Source organism: Cyclopterus lumpus, chromosome 5, assembly GCF_009769545.1.
Source record: "Cyclopterus lumpus isolate fCycLum1 chromosome 5, fCycLum1.pri, whole genome shotgun sequence".
NCBI classification, from domain to species: Eukaryota; Metazoa; Chordata; class Actinopteri; order Perciformes; family Cyclopteridae; genus Cyclopterus; species Cyclopterus lumpus.
In genome coordinates this window covers 27,935,657-27,952,722 of record NC_046970.1, presented here as the reverse complement: position 1 = coordinate 27,952,722, position 17,066 = coordinate 27,935,657, and the positions used below count along the sequence as shown (strand labels likewise).

At 46.5% G+C, this 17,066-nt stretch overlaps 2 protein-coding genes across 8 annotated transcripts in view; one reads left to right on the top strand and one right to left on the bottom strand.

Moving 5' to 3' along the window:
* LOC117730350 (E3 ubiquitin-protein ligase RNF123) overlaps window positions 1–17,066 on the top strand; it is a 97,824-nt gene that overhangs the window by 59,987 nt on the left and 20,771 nt on the right. For all 7 annotated transcript variants that reach the window (XM_034532020.1, XM_034532021.1, XM_034532016.1 and 4 more), the window contains one exon: window positions 10,249–10,469. In XM_034532020.1, coding sequence (XP_034387911.1) covers window positions 10,249–10,469 — 221 coding nt within the window. The remainder of the gene's footprint in view (window positions 1–10,248; window positions 10,470–17,066) is intronic.
* amigo3 (adhesion molecule with Ig-like domain 3) lies at window positions 149–1,991 on the bottom strand. The gene has a single exon (XM_034532022.1). The coding sequence runs from the start codon at window positions 1,835–1,837 to the stop codon at window positions 209–211; it is 1,629 nt and encodes a 542-aa protein (XP_034387913.1). The 5' UTR covers window positions 1,838–1,991; the 3' UTR covers window positions 149–208.

Below are 17,066 nucleotides of genomic sequence, written 5' to 3'. Positions count from 1 at the left end.
GGTGCAGTGGTGGGTGGTCAAGTGCTGAGGGCAGTGGGAGGGGATCTGGTTTTGGGGGCAGTAGGAGATGGTCCAGTGCTGGGGGCAGTGTGAGGGGATCTGGTTCTTGGGCCAGTGGAAGGTGGTCTTGTTCTAGGGGTAGTGGGGGGTGGTGAAGAGGTGGGAGAAGCAGGAGAGGTGACTGAGTGTCTCTGTGTTTGTCCCATTGCTATGGCATGGCTATGGTGTCTGAGAACTTGGGCATGATGGAGTCCGTCTCCCCCACCCTCTGCTGTGACTGGTTGTGGAGCTTTGAGTGCTGTTCTGCCCCGAGTAGTAAACCTGGACCCAAATGTCCTCCAATCCCTGTCCCGAGTCTGCCGTTCTGTTGCTCTCTGATCGGCTCCAGAAACACCACATGCTTGTTGGTACTGACCTTGCGGCCCGGGCCCTCAGTGGTTGCCGGCGGAGTTGGGGTGAGGATGGAGGATTGGGCGCTCCCTGCTCCAGCCTCGTTCCCCTGGCTTGGGGTCGCCGCGGCCGGGTTCAGGGTCGGGGCTTTGCAGCAGGGAGGACAGCGGCAGGGCGTCAGGTAGAGGTACATGAGGACTAGCACCAGGCTCACCACACAGCCCAGCAGGGTGGTGAATCCTGTGTTGAACGGCTCGTGGGGTTCGGCGTGGTGCAGCACCACTGTCACGTTGACTTCCTGCGTCTCATTGCGCTGCCGGTCCTGAGACATGCACCAGTAGATGCCAGAGTCCTCCGCGCGAGCCGCCAGTATCTCCAAGCTGCCGTTGGCGTACATCTTTAACGATCCGTTGTTCCCCGGCGGTGCCACGTACTCCTGATTTGGTGACACCCAGAGAAAGGTCACATGCTGTCCGGTGAGACTGGTCACACAGTGCAGCAGCACCGGCTTTCCCGCCTTCACTGAAACGCCGCTCTCCTGCTGTCTAAGGCCCTGACTCATCGCGGTCAAGTTGCATTTTTCAAAGTAGCGGCCGTGCTGGAAGAAGCGCACAGTGCCCCTCTGTATCCCGTAGACCAGACAGGTGTACTCCTGTCGGAAGTCTGTCACCGAGGCAAATCTTCTCTGGTCCCAGTGCAGGAGAAGTCCGTACATGGAGCACTCGCACACCAGGGAGTTGTTGTGAAGGTAGATTCCTCTCTGCATCGAGATGGGTAAGTTTGTTATGTCCTCCAGGGGTAGTTTGGACAGGCGGTTTGAGGACAGGTCGAGCATGGACAGGTAAGGGTGGCTGTGCTCCTGGATGGAAAAGAAGGGGAAGTCTTTAATGAGGTTATGACTGAGGTAGGCCTTGTGGAGGCTGCCCAGTCCAGCCAGGGCTCTGCTCTCCACGTGAACGATGCGGTTGTTGAACAGCAGCAGCTCCTTCAATCCGGGTAGGTCCAGGAAATAAAGCTCCTTCAAACCACTAAGCTGATTGGATGACAGGTCCAGGTGTTGGAGCAGAGTCCCAGAAGCATTTCGAAACGCCCCTGGCTTAATAACAGTCAGCCGGTTGTGCGCTATCCGCAAGGTCTCCAGCCGGTTGAGTCCTTCAAAGCTGCCGTCCTCCAACTGCGCTATCTGGTTGTGGCTGAGATCCAGAGTGACAGCGGAGACGGGCATCTCTCGTGGAACCTGATCCAGACCCGCGGCGATGCAGCTGAGGATGTCCGAGGCGCAGAGGCATCCGCCCGCCTGGGGGGAGTCCTGAAAATGGCAGACGGCGGCCCGGACCGGGTCCGGCTGGGGGAGCTGGAGACAAACGAACAAGACAACGACGGACCACCACGACGGCGGTGCCGCCACACCCTGCGGAAAACCACTGCTCCCAGCAACGTACGACATTATGCCCACCAGCAGGCTGCGGGCATCAGCAGCCAGAGATCTGTTTGTAGTTGTCTCTGTATTACCACCCAGCTTATAACTTTTTTAACGTGTGTTTTACATTCTTCATGCTGTGGGATTCATCTCAATTTTCATCAAGTAATTCGTATTTGACACAAACAGACTCCTGACAAGCTAACACATGAGAGTGTGCACACTTGTTTTTCATTTTTTTTACCTTGTTCCAGTCCATTGACATGTGGAGCAAAAGCCTCTTAAACTGCAGCCAGATATGCCGACGTAAATGTTTGAGCCCCTCGCTCTGAGTCTCTCATGGTTTCCAAGACGCGGCCGAGGCAGAATGCTTATTTGCATTTAAGCTACGGGGCACAAACACAATGTCACCCCGAGGAAACGCTCCGCTCGCTGGGTTTCATCTACGCCTCCAACGGCTAATGTTGAATGAGGCGATCTCATCTGCGTCCACCAGTCAGCGTGGCGGCCATCTGCGGTGGGCAAGCAAGATTACAACATTACAAAAATATTTAAAAAGGTGGCGACATGAAAAAAACTCCAGGTGTGAAAAGTGGACAAAAAAAAGAAGAAAACAAAAAGGCGGTGTGCTTTTAGATAGTTATCCTTTCTTGTTGTTGTGGGTTTTTATTCCAGCTGGAGGAAACATCCCTTCCTCCGGACCCCCTTGGCGCTCCGTTTAGCCCATAACGGCACCCTCCGCACCTCCAACGCAGACAGAACCCCCCCCCGAAGACTTTATCAGCGGCTCGTCCACGCTTTTTGACTCCTCGCTTGAGTTCTCGTGGACACGAAGCTCCTTTTCAGAAAGACGTAAACAGACCCGGGATGTCTCCTCCCGAACAAGCCTCTCCTCTCTCTCTCCTATTCGTTCAGAGGCGAGGAGCCTTTCGTCTCGTTGTCTATTCTCCGCCAAGTCTCTCTTTTTTCTTCTTTTTTGTGAATCACGGCCCCCAGCTGTCTGCCGCCCACAGCACACGCCCCGAGTCTCGAGATCAGATTTTCAAAGAAGTCAGCATCCCGTTCGCTTCACTTCTCTGCACTCGCAAGCACTTAAAACTCTCTCTCTCTCACACACACACACGCACACACACACACGCGCACACACACACGCGCACACACACGCACACACACGCGCACGCACACGCACGCACACGCACGCACACACGCGCACACGCGCACACACACACACACACACACACCGCTCTGTGTCTTTTCTCCTCCGGCTGATCCGTGCAGAGTGTTTTTCTTTCCTTCAGCAGTGGGTGGATGAGAGATTTTTTATGCAGAAGAGAAATCTGTGAAACATGCAGCTGTGAGCTCTTCTTTCTCTTCCCCTATGCTCAGAAAAAGAGAAGTCATTCCTCTCCAGATGTATGTCTATGCGTGTAAATATGTATTTGTGTGTGTGTATATACACATATATGTATATACACATGTGTGTGTGTCCAGATGTAGTGAGTAGTGGAGGTCGAGCTGTGAGCTGCTTCCCTTCTACTAACCACTTGCTGTGTCTGTGAGCTGTGTGTCTGCCTCCTCTGCTGCTTTCCCAGCTCCTCCTCCTCCTCCTCCTCCTCTACTCCATTATAGTTTAATCTCCCCCGACACACTCTCTCTTTTTCTCAGCACCCTTTGCCCATCTCAGACCCTCCTCTTGCTCTTTCCTCTCTCTCTCTCTCTCTCTCTCTCTCTCTGCCTCTCTCCACCACCCAAGGCTTATGCTGCCCCTTGTGAGGGGGATTCTGGAGCAAAACATTACTATCTAAATATAAATAAACTACATGCTTGTGCACCTACACTACATTGTTTAAAACACTGCATCTTTTCCCACACTTGGTTGCAGGAGTGTGTTTTACTAATGACACAAGTAAAAGTAGCGGCACATCTCTCTTATTTTCATGATAACACTTGACTGTACATCAGAAGTGGACGTAGTCGTCATGAAGTTTGTGGGCTGACATTGTGAAGCCTTGAGTTTGGCATTTTTCACCGTCGCCATCTTTGCTTAAGGCCGTTGCCATGTTGTTTCTTTGCAACCAGTGAACAGAAAGTGACCATATTTGGAATGTGGAGGAGTGACGTAGAGACGTCGTATATGACTTGCGTACCGTGCTGCAAACAGATCGGGTCCGGTCTACATCCAGGACATGGTCTAACCTTACACCCAGGACATGGTCTAACCTCACATCAGGACATGGTCTAACCTCACAGCCAGGACATGGTCTAACCTCACATCAGGACATGGTCTAACCTCACAGCCAGGACATGGTCTAACCTCACACCCAGGACATAGTCTAACCTCACACCAGGACATGGTCTAACCTCACACCCAGGACATGGTCTAACCTCACACCAGGACATGGTCTAACCTCACACCCAGGACATGGTCTAACCTCACACCCAGGACATAGTCTAACCTCACACCAGGACATGGTCTAACCTCACATCCAGGACATGGTCTAACCTCACACCCAGGACATGGTCTAACCTCACACCCAGGACATGGTCTAACCTCACACCAGGACATGGTCTAACCTCACACCCAGGACATGGTCTAACCTCACACCAGGACATGGTCTAACCTCACACCCAGGACATGGTCTAACCTCACACCAGGACATGGTCTAACCTCACACCAGGACATGGTCTAACCTCACACCAGGACATGGTCTAACCTCACACCCAGGACATGGTCTAACCTCACACCCAGGACATGGTCTAACCTCACACCCAGGACATGGTCTAACCTCACACCCCAGCTTGTTCACTTCGCTCGGCTTCTGCCAATCGGCTTGTAGTTCCGTCACTACGAGCTAAACATTCGATGAAGTCAGACTGTTTGCTGTGCTGGCTCCTCATTGGTGGAACGAGCTCCCCATTGACATCAGGACAGTAGAAAGTCTCTACATCTTCCGTCGCAAACTGAAAACACATCTTTTTTCGACTGTACCTTGAATAGGGAAGGTAGCGCCGTAGTAGCACTTTGGTAGCACTTAAATGTCCCTTACCGATAGCACTTTGTAGTTTAACACTTTAGTAGCACTTAAATGTCTCTTACTGATAGCACTCTGTAGTTTAATGTTATTGAAGAAATTGTACTCGCTTGATTCTTGTTGTTCTGAGTTTGGACTCACGGTTTAATGCACTTATTGTAAGTCGCTTTGGATAAAAGCGTCAGCTAAATGACATGTAATGTAATGTAAAATGACTGGTGTCGACCTGTCAATCAATTTGTAGCCCCGCCCTAAAGCATCCCCTGCTTTATGGTCTGTCTGACTCTAAATGACCATAATTTACTAAATGAACATCATTCTGTATTGAAGAAGACTTGAAACTAGAGATTGAGACCAAAAACTAATGTTTACAATGTTTACTGAGGGAATACATCAAGAGAAGTAGAGTCATTTATATAGACTTCTATACAACCAGAGGAGTCGCCCCCTGGTGGTCAGGAGAGAGAATGCAGCTTTAACACATGAAGCATATACTTCTATACAACCAGAGGAGTCGCCAACCGGTGGTCAATAGAGGGAATGCAGCTTTAACACATGAAGCATATACTTCTATACAACCAGAGGAGTCGCCCCCTGGTGGTCAGGAGAGAGAATGCAGCTTTAACACATGAAGCATAGACTTCTATACAAACAGAGGAGTCGCCCCCTGTTGGTCAATAGAGGGAATGCAGCTTTAACACATGAAGCATATACTTCTATACAACCAGAGGAGTCTCCCCCTGGTGGTCAGGAGAGAGAATGCAGCTTTAACACATGAAGCATAGACTTCTATACAACCAGAGGAGTCGCCCCCTGGTGGTCAGTAGAGAGAATGCAGCTTTAACACATGAAGCATAGACTTCTATACAACCAGAGGAGTCGCCCCCTGGTGGTCAGTAGAGGGAATGCAGCTTTAATACATGAAGCATAGACTTCTATACAACCAGAGGAGTCTCTCCCTGGTGGTCAGGAGAGAGAATGTATCTTTAACACTTGAAGCATAGACTTCTATACAACCAGAGGAGTCACCCCCTGGTGGTCAGTAGAGGGAATGCAGCTTTAATACATGAAGCATAGACTTCTATACAACCAGAGGAGTCTCTCCCTGGTGGTCAGGAGAGAGAATGTATCTTTAACACTTGAAGCATAGACTTCTATACAACCAGAGGAGTCACCCCCTGGTGGTCAGTAGAGGGAATGCAGCTTTAATACATGAAGCATAGACTTCTATACAACCAGAGGAGTCTCCCTGGTGGTCAGGAGAGAGCTGTGTGTTTGACTGTGTATTTGTGTGGGAGGGGGGACGAGCTGTCTTCGGTTCTTGGTCACAGTGTGCGTTTCATGCTGATCTCCTGCCACAGGGGATTAAGAACACACACACACACACACTCTCTACACAAACACTTCTTCAGCTTAAAAGGGTTCATGAGACGAATTTCACTTTGTCTTTTGGGAGACAAGGCCGAGAACATCCGATGGGGGTTCGACGTGCGGACGTCTTTTTCTTCCTCACCATTCATTCCCGTCCGAGTCTTCCTGGTCCGCGTACAATGAGCCCCGTCAGTCTAAACACGTTGCCCTTTTGTCGGTTTGTAATAAAAAAAAGAGGAAACACACAATGGCTTTGAAACACAGCCTGTGACATTTTCCAGCTTGTTCGCTGTGACTCACTCTGCTTTTCTTACCAATGGATTCTATCGCAAGATGTCGTGTCCCCTCCCCCACCTCCCTCCGGTCTGCGTAGAGGAGAGAGGCCGAGGTAGAGGACGAGCATGTGAAGACAGGACGAACAATCTCTCCCCGGGAAGTGTCGCGGCTGCTGTGATGAAAAGGTCAAAGTGGGTTCTGGTGGAAAATGTCACCGGTGTTTTCCACGGTGTTCCCTCTGGATTCCTCCTGTGACGGACAGGGGCGACCTATCAGAAGGCACCTGTTATCTTGATGTTTTTGTTCTTTAACAGAGATTTTTTTTAAATACTGTGAAATCCACACACCAAATGCATTATATACATTTGAAATATTTTTTAATTCAAACTTCAATTTACTCGATTTTGGCCGAAAAACTGTTGAACTTTGCTTTTGAATTAGTTTTCCAGTCCATTCCAGTCGGTGACCCTCGGCTGGTACCCTGAGTTCTTCTCTCTGCTGTCTGACCTCTCCGCGGTCGGATTGAAGAGGTTTCAGACTGTTGATTGTGAAACACTGCAACTGGAAGCCATTGCTATTTGAATCCAAGCTTCCAGTTTCTTTTTCCGTCGATGGGGATTCATTCAGAGGGATTTTTGCCTCTTTCGGTCATCGGCCTGGTTAAGCAGCTGAACAGTGTTTCTTTTGTTCTGTGTACTCAAATTAAATCTCTTCGTAAAAAGAGAACCTTCTACAAGCTAAAAGGGTCAAATACACTCTCAGTAGCGGCAATATTTTGATAATGCACCAGAAAGCCATGAGATGCACTATCATCTGAAAACAATGTAACATCTGGTTGTATTCACCTCACACACTTATCTGTGGAGGGTCTTTTAATACTACATCTTTCCTTCTTCGGCTGAGCGGTGTGCAGACCCTCTTTACGGTTATCCTCCTCTGCTGTTTCCCGGGTCGATTAGCAGCAGCATGGCTGGTACCGCTACCAATGGCGGTTGAACTAGAGGGTCGAGCACGGATCAAAGATCGTCGCCCAATGCCAAGCGAAAACGTACGCGTTGTAGTGACGAAAGTTTGGAGCGAAGTCGGCTTATTTAATTTAATTTGTTGGTTTCATTTAGTAAAACATTGCTGTAAATGCACCAGAGTTTAAGTCTGTAGTCCCTGGACAGACATTAAAAAAGAGTTACTCATGTGGAAACAAGAATAACAGAATATTAATATGTATTTCAGCAACTCATTTTATTCACAAGCATAGATTCTTTACTCGCATTTGGGTTGAGTATTAATTACTGGTGACGTTAAAATGTTCAAATATCTGCAGAGAGAATTACTCTGAATGCAACATTTGAGCATTTTAGCATGAAGGTGGTGCAAGTTTATGAACTAAATTATCATCAGTTTTTGAGTTAATTTGTAACAACAGCTGTCGGATGAATGGAGGGGATTAAAAGGTAAGAGTATAAAGTACAATGGGTGGGGGTCAGAAGTAGTCGCAGTACTCACTACACCACCTCTAGCATCGCAGCAGCTTTGATACTCAGAAATAGTCAGAGAGAGAAAGAGAGAGATCCATCAGAAGACTCAAAAGGGAGAGTAGAGAGAGACGGAGAGGGTGAGTGAGTGGGAGGTGGGTCTTGTGGGAAGCCCCGCGATAAAAGATTGATGCACACAAGTTGGATTGCGTGGTGGGGGAAGGAGAGAGGGGAGGTGGAGAGTAGGAGAGAGGGAAGGTGGAGAGAGAGAAGATGGGGAGAGGAGAGAGAGAACTTTGGTAAAGGAGAGAGGGATGGAGGAGAGAGGGAGCGTTGGGGGAGGAGAGAGGGATGGAGGAGAGAGGGCAGGTGGAGAGTATGAGAGAGGAAAGGTGGAGAGAGAAGATGGGGAGAGGAGAGAGTGAACGTTGGGGAAGGAGAGAGGGATGGAGGAGAGAGGGAGCGTTGGGGGAGGAGAGAGGGATGGAGGAGAGAGGGCAGGTGGAGAGTATGAGAGAGGAAAGGTGGAGAGAGAAGATGGGGAGAGGAGAGAGAGAACTTTGGTAAAGGAGAGAGGGATGGAGGAGAGAGGGAGCGTTGGGGGAGGAGAGAGGGATGGAGGAGAGAGGGCAGGTGGAGAGTATGAGAGAGGAAAGGTGGAGAGAGAAGATGGGGAGAGGAGAGAGTGAACGTTGGGGAAGGAGAGAGGGATGGAGGAGAGAGGGAGCGTTGGGGGAGGAGAGAGGGATGGAGGAGAGAGGGCAGGTGGAGAGTATGAGAGAGGAAAGGTGGAGAGAGAAGATGGGGAGAGGAGAGAGTGAACGTTGGGGAAGGAGAGAGGGATGGAGGAGAGAGGGAGTGTTGGGGGAGGAGACAGGAAAGGAGGAGAGAGAAGAGCGGGGGGAGGGTGGAGGAAGGAGGCAGACATATGAAAGATGAGGTTCTCCATCACGTCTGATGTGTGAGATCGAGTTTCTTCTCCGTTTGTGTGAAAACAGAAATAAAAACAGTATTTATTCCGTTTCCAAGAAAAAACATTTCTTTACTGTGAGATGTTGTTTTCTATGTTTATCTGTTTGTTTGTTTGTTTGTTTGTTTGTTGCTCTCGTATTCAGATCTTTGCTGCTAAACAACATTTTCCCGTCTGACTTTTGCTTTTTGGGGTTCTGATCGAGCCCGGCCAATCAGAGAGCTGATCTCCATCTAGTTTAGTGTGACTGTGTCCAAGAGGAGAGGAACCTCAGACTAGTGACACCGTTTAACCGTCAGAGTAAATATCAGTAGATCATGATGTGTGATCGGTAGAACGTGTGATCGGTAGAACGTGTGATCGGTAGATCGTGTGATCGGTAGAACGTGTGATCGGTAGAACGTGTGATCGGTAGAACGTGTGATCGGTAGATCTTGTGATCGGTAGAACGTGTGATCGGTAGATCTTGTGATCGGTAGAACGTGTGATCGGTAGAACGTGTGATCGGTAGATCGTGTGATCGGTAGAACGTGTGATCGGTAGAACGTGTGATCGGTAGATCGTGTGATCGGTAGAACGTGTGATCGGTAGATCGTGTGATCGGTAGAACGTGTGATCGGTAGATCGTGTGATCGGTAGATCGTGTGATCGGTAGAACGTGTGATCGGTAGATCGTGTGATCGGTAGATCGTGTGATCGGTAGAACGTGTGATCGGTAGATCAATAGAACATGTGATCAGTAGATCAATTGATCATTAGAACATGTGATTAGTAGAGCATGTGGTCAGTAATTCATGTGATCGGTAGATCGTGTGATCGGTAGATCAATAGTTCATGTGATCAGTAGATCAATTGATCATTAGAACATGTGATTAGTAATTCATGTGATCAGTAGATCACGTGATCAGTAGAACATGTGATGAGGAGAACATGTGATCGGTAAATCATTTGTTCATGTGATCGGTAGATCATGTGATCAGTGTGATCAGTAGATCATGATGTTTCTCTGATCATGTGACTTTGTACAACCAACCAGTGTTTAGACCCTCTGTTAATATGGATCATCAATGATCGCTATTAGTATTGGGGAAAAAGAAGGAAAAAAACAGGACCGGGGAAGTCATATTTGCTCTCTTTGTTTCTTTTTTGCTGATTCTTCTTCTGATTCTTCTTTCTTCTTCTGATTCTTCTTTCTTCTTCTGATTCTTCCTTCTTCTTCTTCCCTTCTGATTCTTCTTCTTTCTTCGTCTTCTTCTCTTTTCTTCTTCTTCTTTCTTCTTCTGATTCTTCTTCTTCTTCTTTCTGATTCTTCTTCAGTATATCCCGGGCGTCCTCCGTCCTGCTCTCGGACCCCTGTTTCCAGCTCCACTCCATCCAGCACCTGTTAGGTGAAGGGGGCGACTCCTCCGGCTCCTCCTCCTCCTCCACCGCCCGTCCGGTCGTCGGGCCCCTGGGGTCGAGCGTGGCCCCTGTGATCCCTTCGGCCGCAGCCACGACCGCTGGGTCCTCTGAACGCAAGCACTTCTCCCTGCACGCATGTGAGTGTTTTCTTTTCTTTTTACACATCAGCTTGACTCTAGGTGTTTTCAAAAGTGGTGTAAAACCTCCAGAGGGTGCTGTGGGGAGTCACCGTCAGTTAAAGACGACACATTTTAAAAGTAGAAGTAATATCTGGTGGTGTGGAGTTGGATAGAAGTGAGACCTCTGTAGCCCACTGCGCATCTCTGCTCAGGCTACGTTAGCCAGCTGCTAGCACAACACACCTCAATCTCTCTCTCACACACACACACACACACACACACACACACACACACACACACACACACACACACACACACACACACACACACAGCTTTTAGAGGGAGGGCTGCATTGTGGGTAATGTGTAAGTTATACTGAATCTAAAAATATGTTTTCAATGTCTCTGCATTGAAGTTACGACTCAATGATTCATTGATATAAAAACATTTACGTTAAGTATTGTCCTACATTTGTTTTTGTTTTTAAACGTCCTTTTGCTTTGTTTGTCCTTTGGTATGATATATATATATATATATATATATATATATAATATAATTGTCTAACTCTTGTGTCTTTTGGATCGACAGCGTGTTCCTTAATGTTCCTAAGTTTGAGCAGGTAATACAAATAAACAATGATTATTTCTTTGTTTCCATTGTCGTTATCCATTGAAAAAGTGCACACACAAAAAAACAATACAGACTTTGGTGTGCACAAACAAGCGTTTATTTTTACACCCCAAGATGTGACTCATGTGTGACGTGTGTCCGTTATTGTTTCCATGAAGAAAGCCCAGAATACTGACACACCACGGGAGTCCTTGTATTATTATCTTTTTCTATTTTTTCAAGGAGGAGAACTCTCTCATTAAAGCAGATTGTTTATTCACCGAAATAAAAGCTACAAATCAAGAAGCTAGTAGATTTGTTTTTCTCCCTCTGCTGCTGTTTGTAGTACATTCACTCAAGTACTGATGGAGCATTTTGAGATACTTGTACTTCACTTAAGTATTCCCATTTGATGCATTTTTGCACTCCCATGACTTTTCGCAGGGGAATATTGTATCTTTCACTCCACTACATTTATGTAATAGTTGTAGTTAGTTACTTTTTAGATTTGTTTTCTACGCTTAGAAACATTTAAAAATCCAACACACTCGAATATTATTGAGCAATAGTTCTGCACCTTTGTCGCCGTGCCAAAGTCCAGAGGATATTGAAAAGAAAATAATCACTACGTGTAATTGTGACGTATAAGAGGAAATTCCAGAGGGACTGGACCCGACAATGGAAGATCCGCTCGTTCTCCTCAGACTCACCCAGAGGAGCCGATGAGTGGGAGTCATGTTAATGAGTGGACGTTTGTGGTGTGGGAAAACAGATGACCTTTACACGGATACAGCGTCTGCACACACACACACACGCACACACACACACACACACACACACACAAACACACACACACACACAGATGTGGAAACTAGAATTATTCTCTCAAAAATCCACTTCTTTCAATTGAAAACATGAAACAGCTGTCGCTGTCTTTTCCTGCTTATAAGTGTTCGGCAATTTTGCTGTCGCCATCTTGTTTTTCTTTTTTTTACCATAAACTTTTACAATGTTTAGAAGAGAGAAGTTGTTATTTTCTCATAGACTTATATAAAAACAGAGGAGTCGCCCCCTGGTGGTCAGGAGAGAGAATGCAGCTTTAACACATGAAGCATAGACTTCTATACAACCAGAGGAGTCGCCCCCTGGTGGTCAAAAGAGAGAATGCAGCTTTAACTCATGAAGCACAGACTTCTATACACCCCAGGGGAGTCGCCCCCTGGTGGTCAGGAGAGAGAATGCAGCTTTAAGACATGAAGCATAGACTTCTATACAACCAGAGGAGTCGCCCCCTGGTGGTCAGTAGAGATAATGCAGCTTTAAGACATGAAGCACAGACTTCTATACACCCCAGGGGAGTCGCCCCCTGGTGGTCAGGAGAGAGAATGCAGCTTTAAGACATGAAGCATAGACTTCTATACAACCAGAGGAGTCGCCCCCTGGTGGTCAGTAGAGAAAATGCAGCTTTAAGACATGAAGCATAGACTTCTATACAACCAGAGGAGTCTCTCCCTGGTGGTCAGTAGAGGGAATGCAGCTTTAACACATGAAGCATAGACTTCTATACAACCAGAGGAGTCGCCCCCTGGTGGTCAGGAGAGAGAATGCAGCTTTAAGACATGAAGCATAGACTTCTATACAACCAGATGAGTCACCCCCGGTGGACACTGACAGTATAGATAATGCAGCTTTAAGACACTTATTTTCACTCGGCAGAACCGGAGATCGCTTTCATTAGCATATGTTTTCATTAGCATATGTTAGTTGATTGGATCAACAGCACAAACAGTTGGATCAAACAGAAGTGTTTATTCCTCTGAATCTGTCCCAACCAATTTCAAACTAGTGACTTGAGACTTTCATGGACTCATTCAGGATCAACCCAAACACGTCGGCTTGAACTGTTCGTCAGTAAAAAGGGGATTTTTACAGCAGTTGCAGTAATTGTTCACGCGCCTGTATTTGTTTGAAGCAGCCAAACGTTTACATTTGGTATTTCCCTCCCTGATTGCCATATGAATTCAGCAAGGCTTTTCCTGACATCAACAGAAGAGTCCATAATTCTCCTTTCCAATCTTTTATTATCTGTTTCTTGCTATGTATGCCGTCAATGTACAGTGGAAAAAGTCCTAATTTCCCCTCCGTTCAGTCTGGTTTCATCCCCTTTGTCTTCAGGCACCATAATCCTCCCAATATCAAGTGCAGTGATTGTAATCTCTCACTGCAGCTCAACATGGCAACCGTCCAACGAGCCAATATCACGGGCCAGACCGAGGTGCTACCACTCCCACTGTGAAAGGCGATCCGTCGGATGAGGGGTTCTCGGGGGAGTAAATGGAAAGCCTTGGAGTGAGAGGGTGAATGTGCAGAGAAGGGAAGGAGGCAGGAAGACTGTAACAGAAGGACAAAAGCTCTGTTTGGTGACAGCATGTTGGAGTCTGTTATTATCACCACTTAGTGAATTATGACTGGCGAAGAAATGAAAAGAAGCAGAAATGCTACTTGATATTCACTGAGAACTATTTGACTAATAACGCCGGCACTTGAAAACATTATAATTATGGATTGAGTGAATTAGAACAACAGGGGTTTTACATTAACGTCCAAACAAGTCGACGCTCCGATCAGAAACATAAAATAACATAAAAATGGTAATAACCAAAAGAAAAGGCCCGATGCAAACGGTGCCCACATGTTCAGCACTTATAATAAGAAGAATTTGTTTTGTCATTCACATTATTTATATATGTGTAGAGAATAAAACCTTAACCAACTTTAAGGTTTGAGCCACCAGGTGGGCGAATCGGGAGACGCGCGCTCCGCCACAAACAATTCCAATGTCCAGGCGATGTATATCTTTTTACCTTTTTATTCCGCGACAAAACATCACCGACTTGACACGAGCATGATCAAAACTACTGTGCTTCCCATCCATCAACACAACTGTTCCCATTACCTGGCACTTCCTTATATGCCCTCCCAAAGTGCATGTGCCACCCTGTGCTCAAACACTACATGTTCCCATCCACCCAGTGCTTCCCCCAAAACAACAAACCCCATTTTGGCTCCAACATACCGGCCCCTAATTGTTAATGGCAGGAGGGCATAAACAATTAAATACATATTTATATAATGGAGCCAATAAACCCAAATCAAATTAACAAACAAAACCAAAAAATCCCCCTAAGGGTAAGAAGTCACTTATGTGTTAGCTTCTTGTAGAAGACAAAGTTTATTCACTGGCCTGTCCAGTGTGCTAGTCTTAGTCTGCACTTGTGCAGATCACACCAGTCCTTTCCTGTCTGGATAGGTCTTTAGAATTCTTCAGAGTTCTGGACTTTGTCCTTGTTCTCCATGTTGTCTTCTTCTAGACCTGAGACCAGTCCTCCAATAGGACTATTTCAATTCAATTCAATTTCAATTCAGTTTATTTTGTATAGCCCAATATCACAAATTACAAATTTGCCTCAGAGGGCTTTACAATCTGTACACATACGGCATCCCTGACCTTTGACCTCACATCGAATCAGGAAAAATTCCCCAAAAATAACCTTTCACAGGGAAAAAAGGGAAGAAACCTTCAGGAGAGCAACAGAGGAGGATCCCTCTCCCCGGATGGACAGATGAATAGATGTCATGTGTACAGAATGAACAGCATTTACAAAGTTACATAAACACATTACATGAATATGACAATGTATGAATGGAACTCCAATCCATGAAACAGAAGGAGGTAGAGAGGAGGAGGCGGGGCATCAGCAGGGCCACCGCGGGAGGCCGGCTCACCAGCATCAGACACCTCCAGGTTCAATGGACCCTATGAGACGTGAAGTCACAAAGACTCCGGGGAGGAAGCAGAGTTAATAAGGTGCAATGGAGAGATGTAAATTCATCCATAAGGAGAGAGAGAAGAGGAGATAGGTGCTCAGTGTATCCTAAAACATCCCCCAGCAGCCTATAAGCCTATAGCAGCATATCAAGGGGCTGGACCAGGGCAAACCTGATTCAGCCCTAACTATAAGCACTATTAAACAGGAAAGTCTTAAGTCTATTCTTGAATGAGGTGACTGTGTCTGCCTCCAGGACTGAAAGTGGAAGCTGGTTCCATAAAAGAGGAGCTTGATAACTGAAGGCTCTTGCTCCCATCCTACTTTTTAGGACTCTAGGAACCACAAGTAGCCCCGCATTTAGTGAGCGCAGCTCTCTTGTGGGGCAATATGGTACTACAAGCTCCTTCAGATATGAAGGTGCATCACCAATCAAGGCTTTGTAGGTGAGGAGAAGAATTTTAAATGTGATTTTTGATTTTACAGGGAGCCAGTGCAGAGCAGCTAATACAGGAGTCATGTGATCTCTTTTCTTAGTTTTTGTGAGTACACAAGCTGCAGCATTCTGGATCAACTGGAGGGACTTAAGAGACTTATTAGAGCAGCCTGATAATAGACCTGTCCTCCAATAGGACTAGACTTGTCTTCTCCTAGACCAGTCCTCCAATAGGACTAGACACGTCTTCTTCTCTACCTGAGACCTGTCCTCCAATAGGACTAGACCTGTCTTCTTCTTGAAGGGAAGGTTCATGCTATAGTGCCCACCATGAAGCTTAACTGAATAATTAATGATTTCCATAAACTTCACATCATCTCTTGACATCTCCATTTTGTCTTCTGATGTTTCTTTCATTAAAATCATGGATGTACTGATTTTTCAGCAATTCCTCAAGGGTTTTTATGGAAATCCTGTTAACAGAAGCAGCGGGGTAGCCACTCCCACACAGCTCATTACTGCATCTTTGAAGGGGGCCATTAATAACCCACCCCAATAGGGTCATAATGGCATAAGGTCCATTTCCATGGCTGTTGATTACTCTCCATGGTTCAAGCATTTTGGAGGCGCTGGTTCCTATCAACAACTCCACATCAGCTTGAATTCTCGGAACCCTTACACCATCTAAGTAAGGCCACTTTGCCAAATCCTCTTCTTTGATGAGGTTATCAGTGCTTACAGGCATCCTCTTCTGGGTATAGACCTCTGGCAAATCATAGAAGCCTTCTCCGGTGAGACTTGAAATCTCCAAATCCGTCAATATGTAGCTGGAAACCATTGCTCCTGACCCCATGGTTCTTAAGTGGATTTGAGTTTTCCTTCCATTCAGATTCAGTCTCCTTATTAGATTTTCCGAACAAAATTTTGCTGTACTGCCTGGATCTAAAAATGCATATGTCTGTATGACTTGGTCACCTGTATTGGTACGATGGGTAGAATCCCATCACCGTTACTGGTCCCTGAATGACCACATCCGTGTAGAGAGACATGTGCTCTATTTAATGACGGTTCCTTTGGGTTTCCTGAGTCTGCATTGACTAGTCTCTCTCTCTCTAGCGGATTTGAAGAACACTGGGATGGTTTAGGCTGCACACCTTGCAAGTCAAGCACCTATCGCAATCCTTGCTTATATGCCCAGTGCAAAGGCAGCCAAAACAGATTCCATTTTTCTTAACAAAGTTAATCTTGTCCCTGTGTGTCATCTCTTCCAATCGTGGACACATCTCCAGTGCGTGACCTCGAGAGCAACACAAACAAAGGCTGGTGTTCTTTGAAGATGAAGTACCTTGTCCTGTATCATGTTTTAGCCTTCTGGCTTCTTCCATGGCCGGTTTTTCAATGGTAACAGAAGTTGCAAAGCTGTTTGCTTTGTATCTCGGCTCCAATCCTGATTGGATCCTGTTGATATGTTTGCTTACTGTATGCAGTGGTGTATTCTGAATGTCGCCAAAGATTGGGTCGGACACTATTTTGACTTCACGCTCGATGAATATGACAATATCAATGAACTGTGCCCTGCGTTTGAGGTTTTCCAGTAGCTCATATGCAGAGACTCTCCATTTTTCTCTTAGCTTATATGGAAGCTTCAGAATCACAGCTCTCATATTTGCTGGCATATCCAGCTCTTTCATATATTGTATGTCCTCCATTGAGCCATATGTTGACAGCTACGCACCAGCTCTT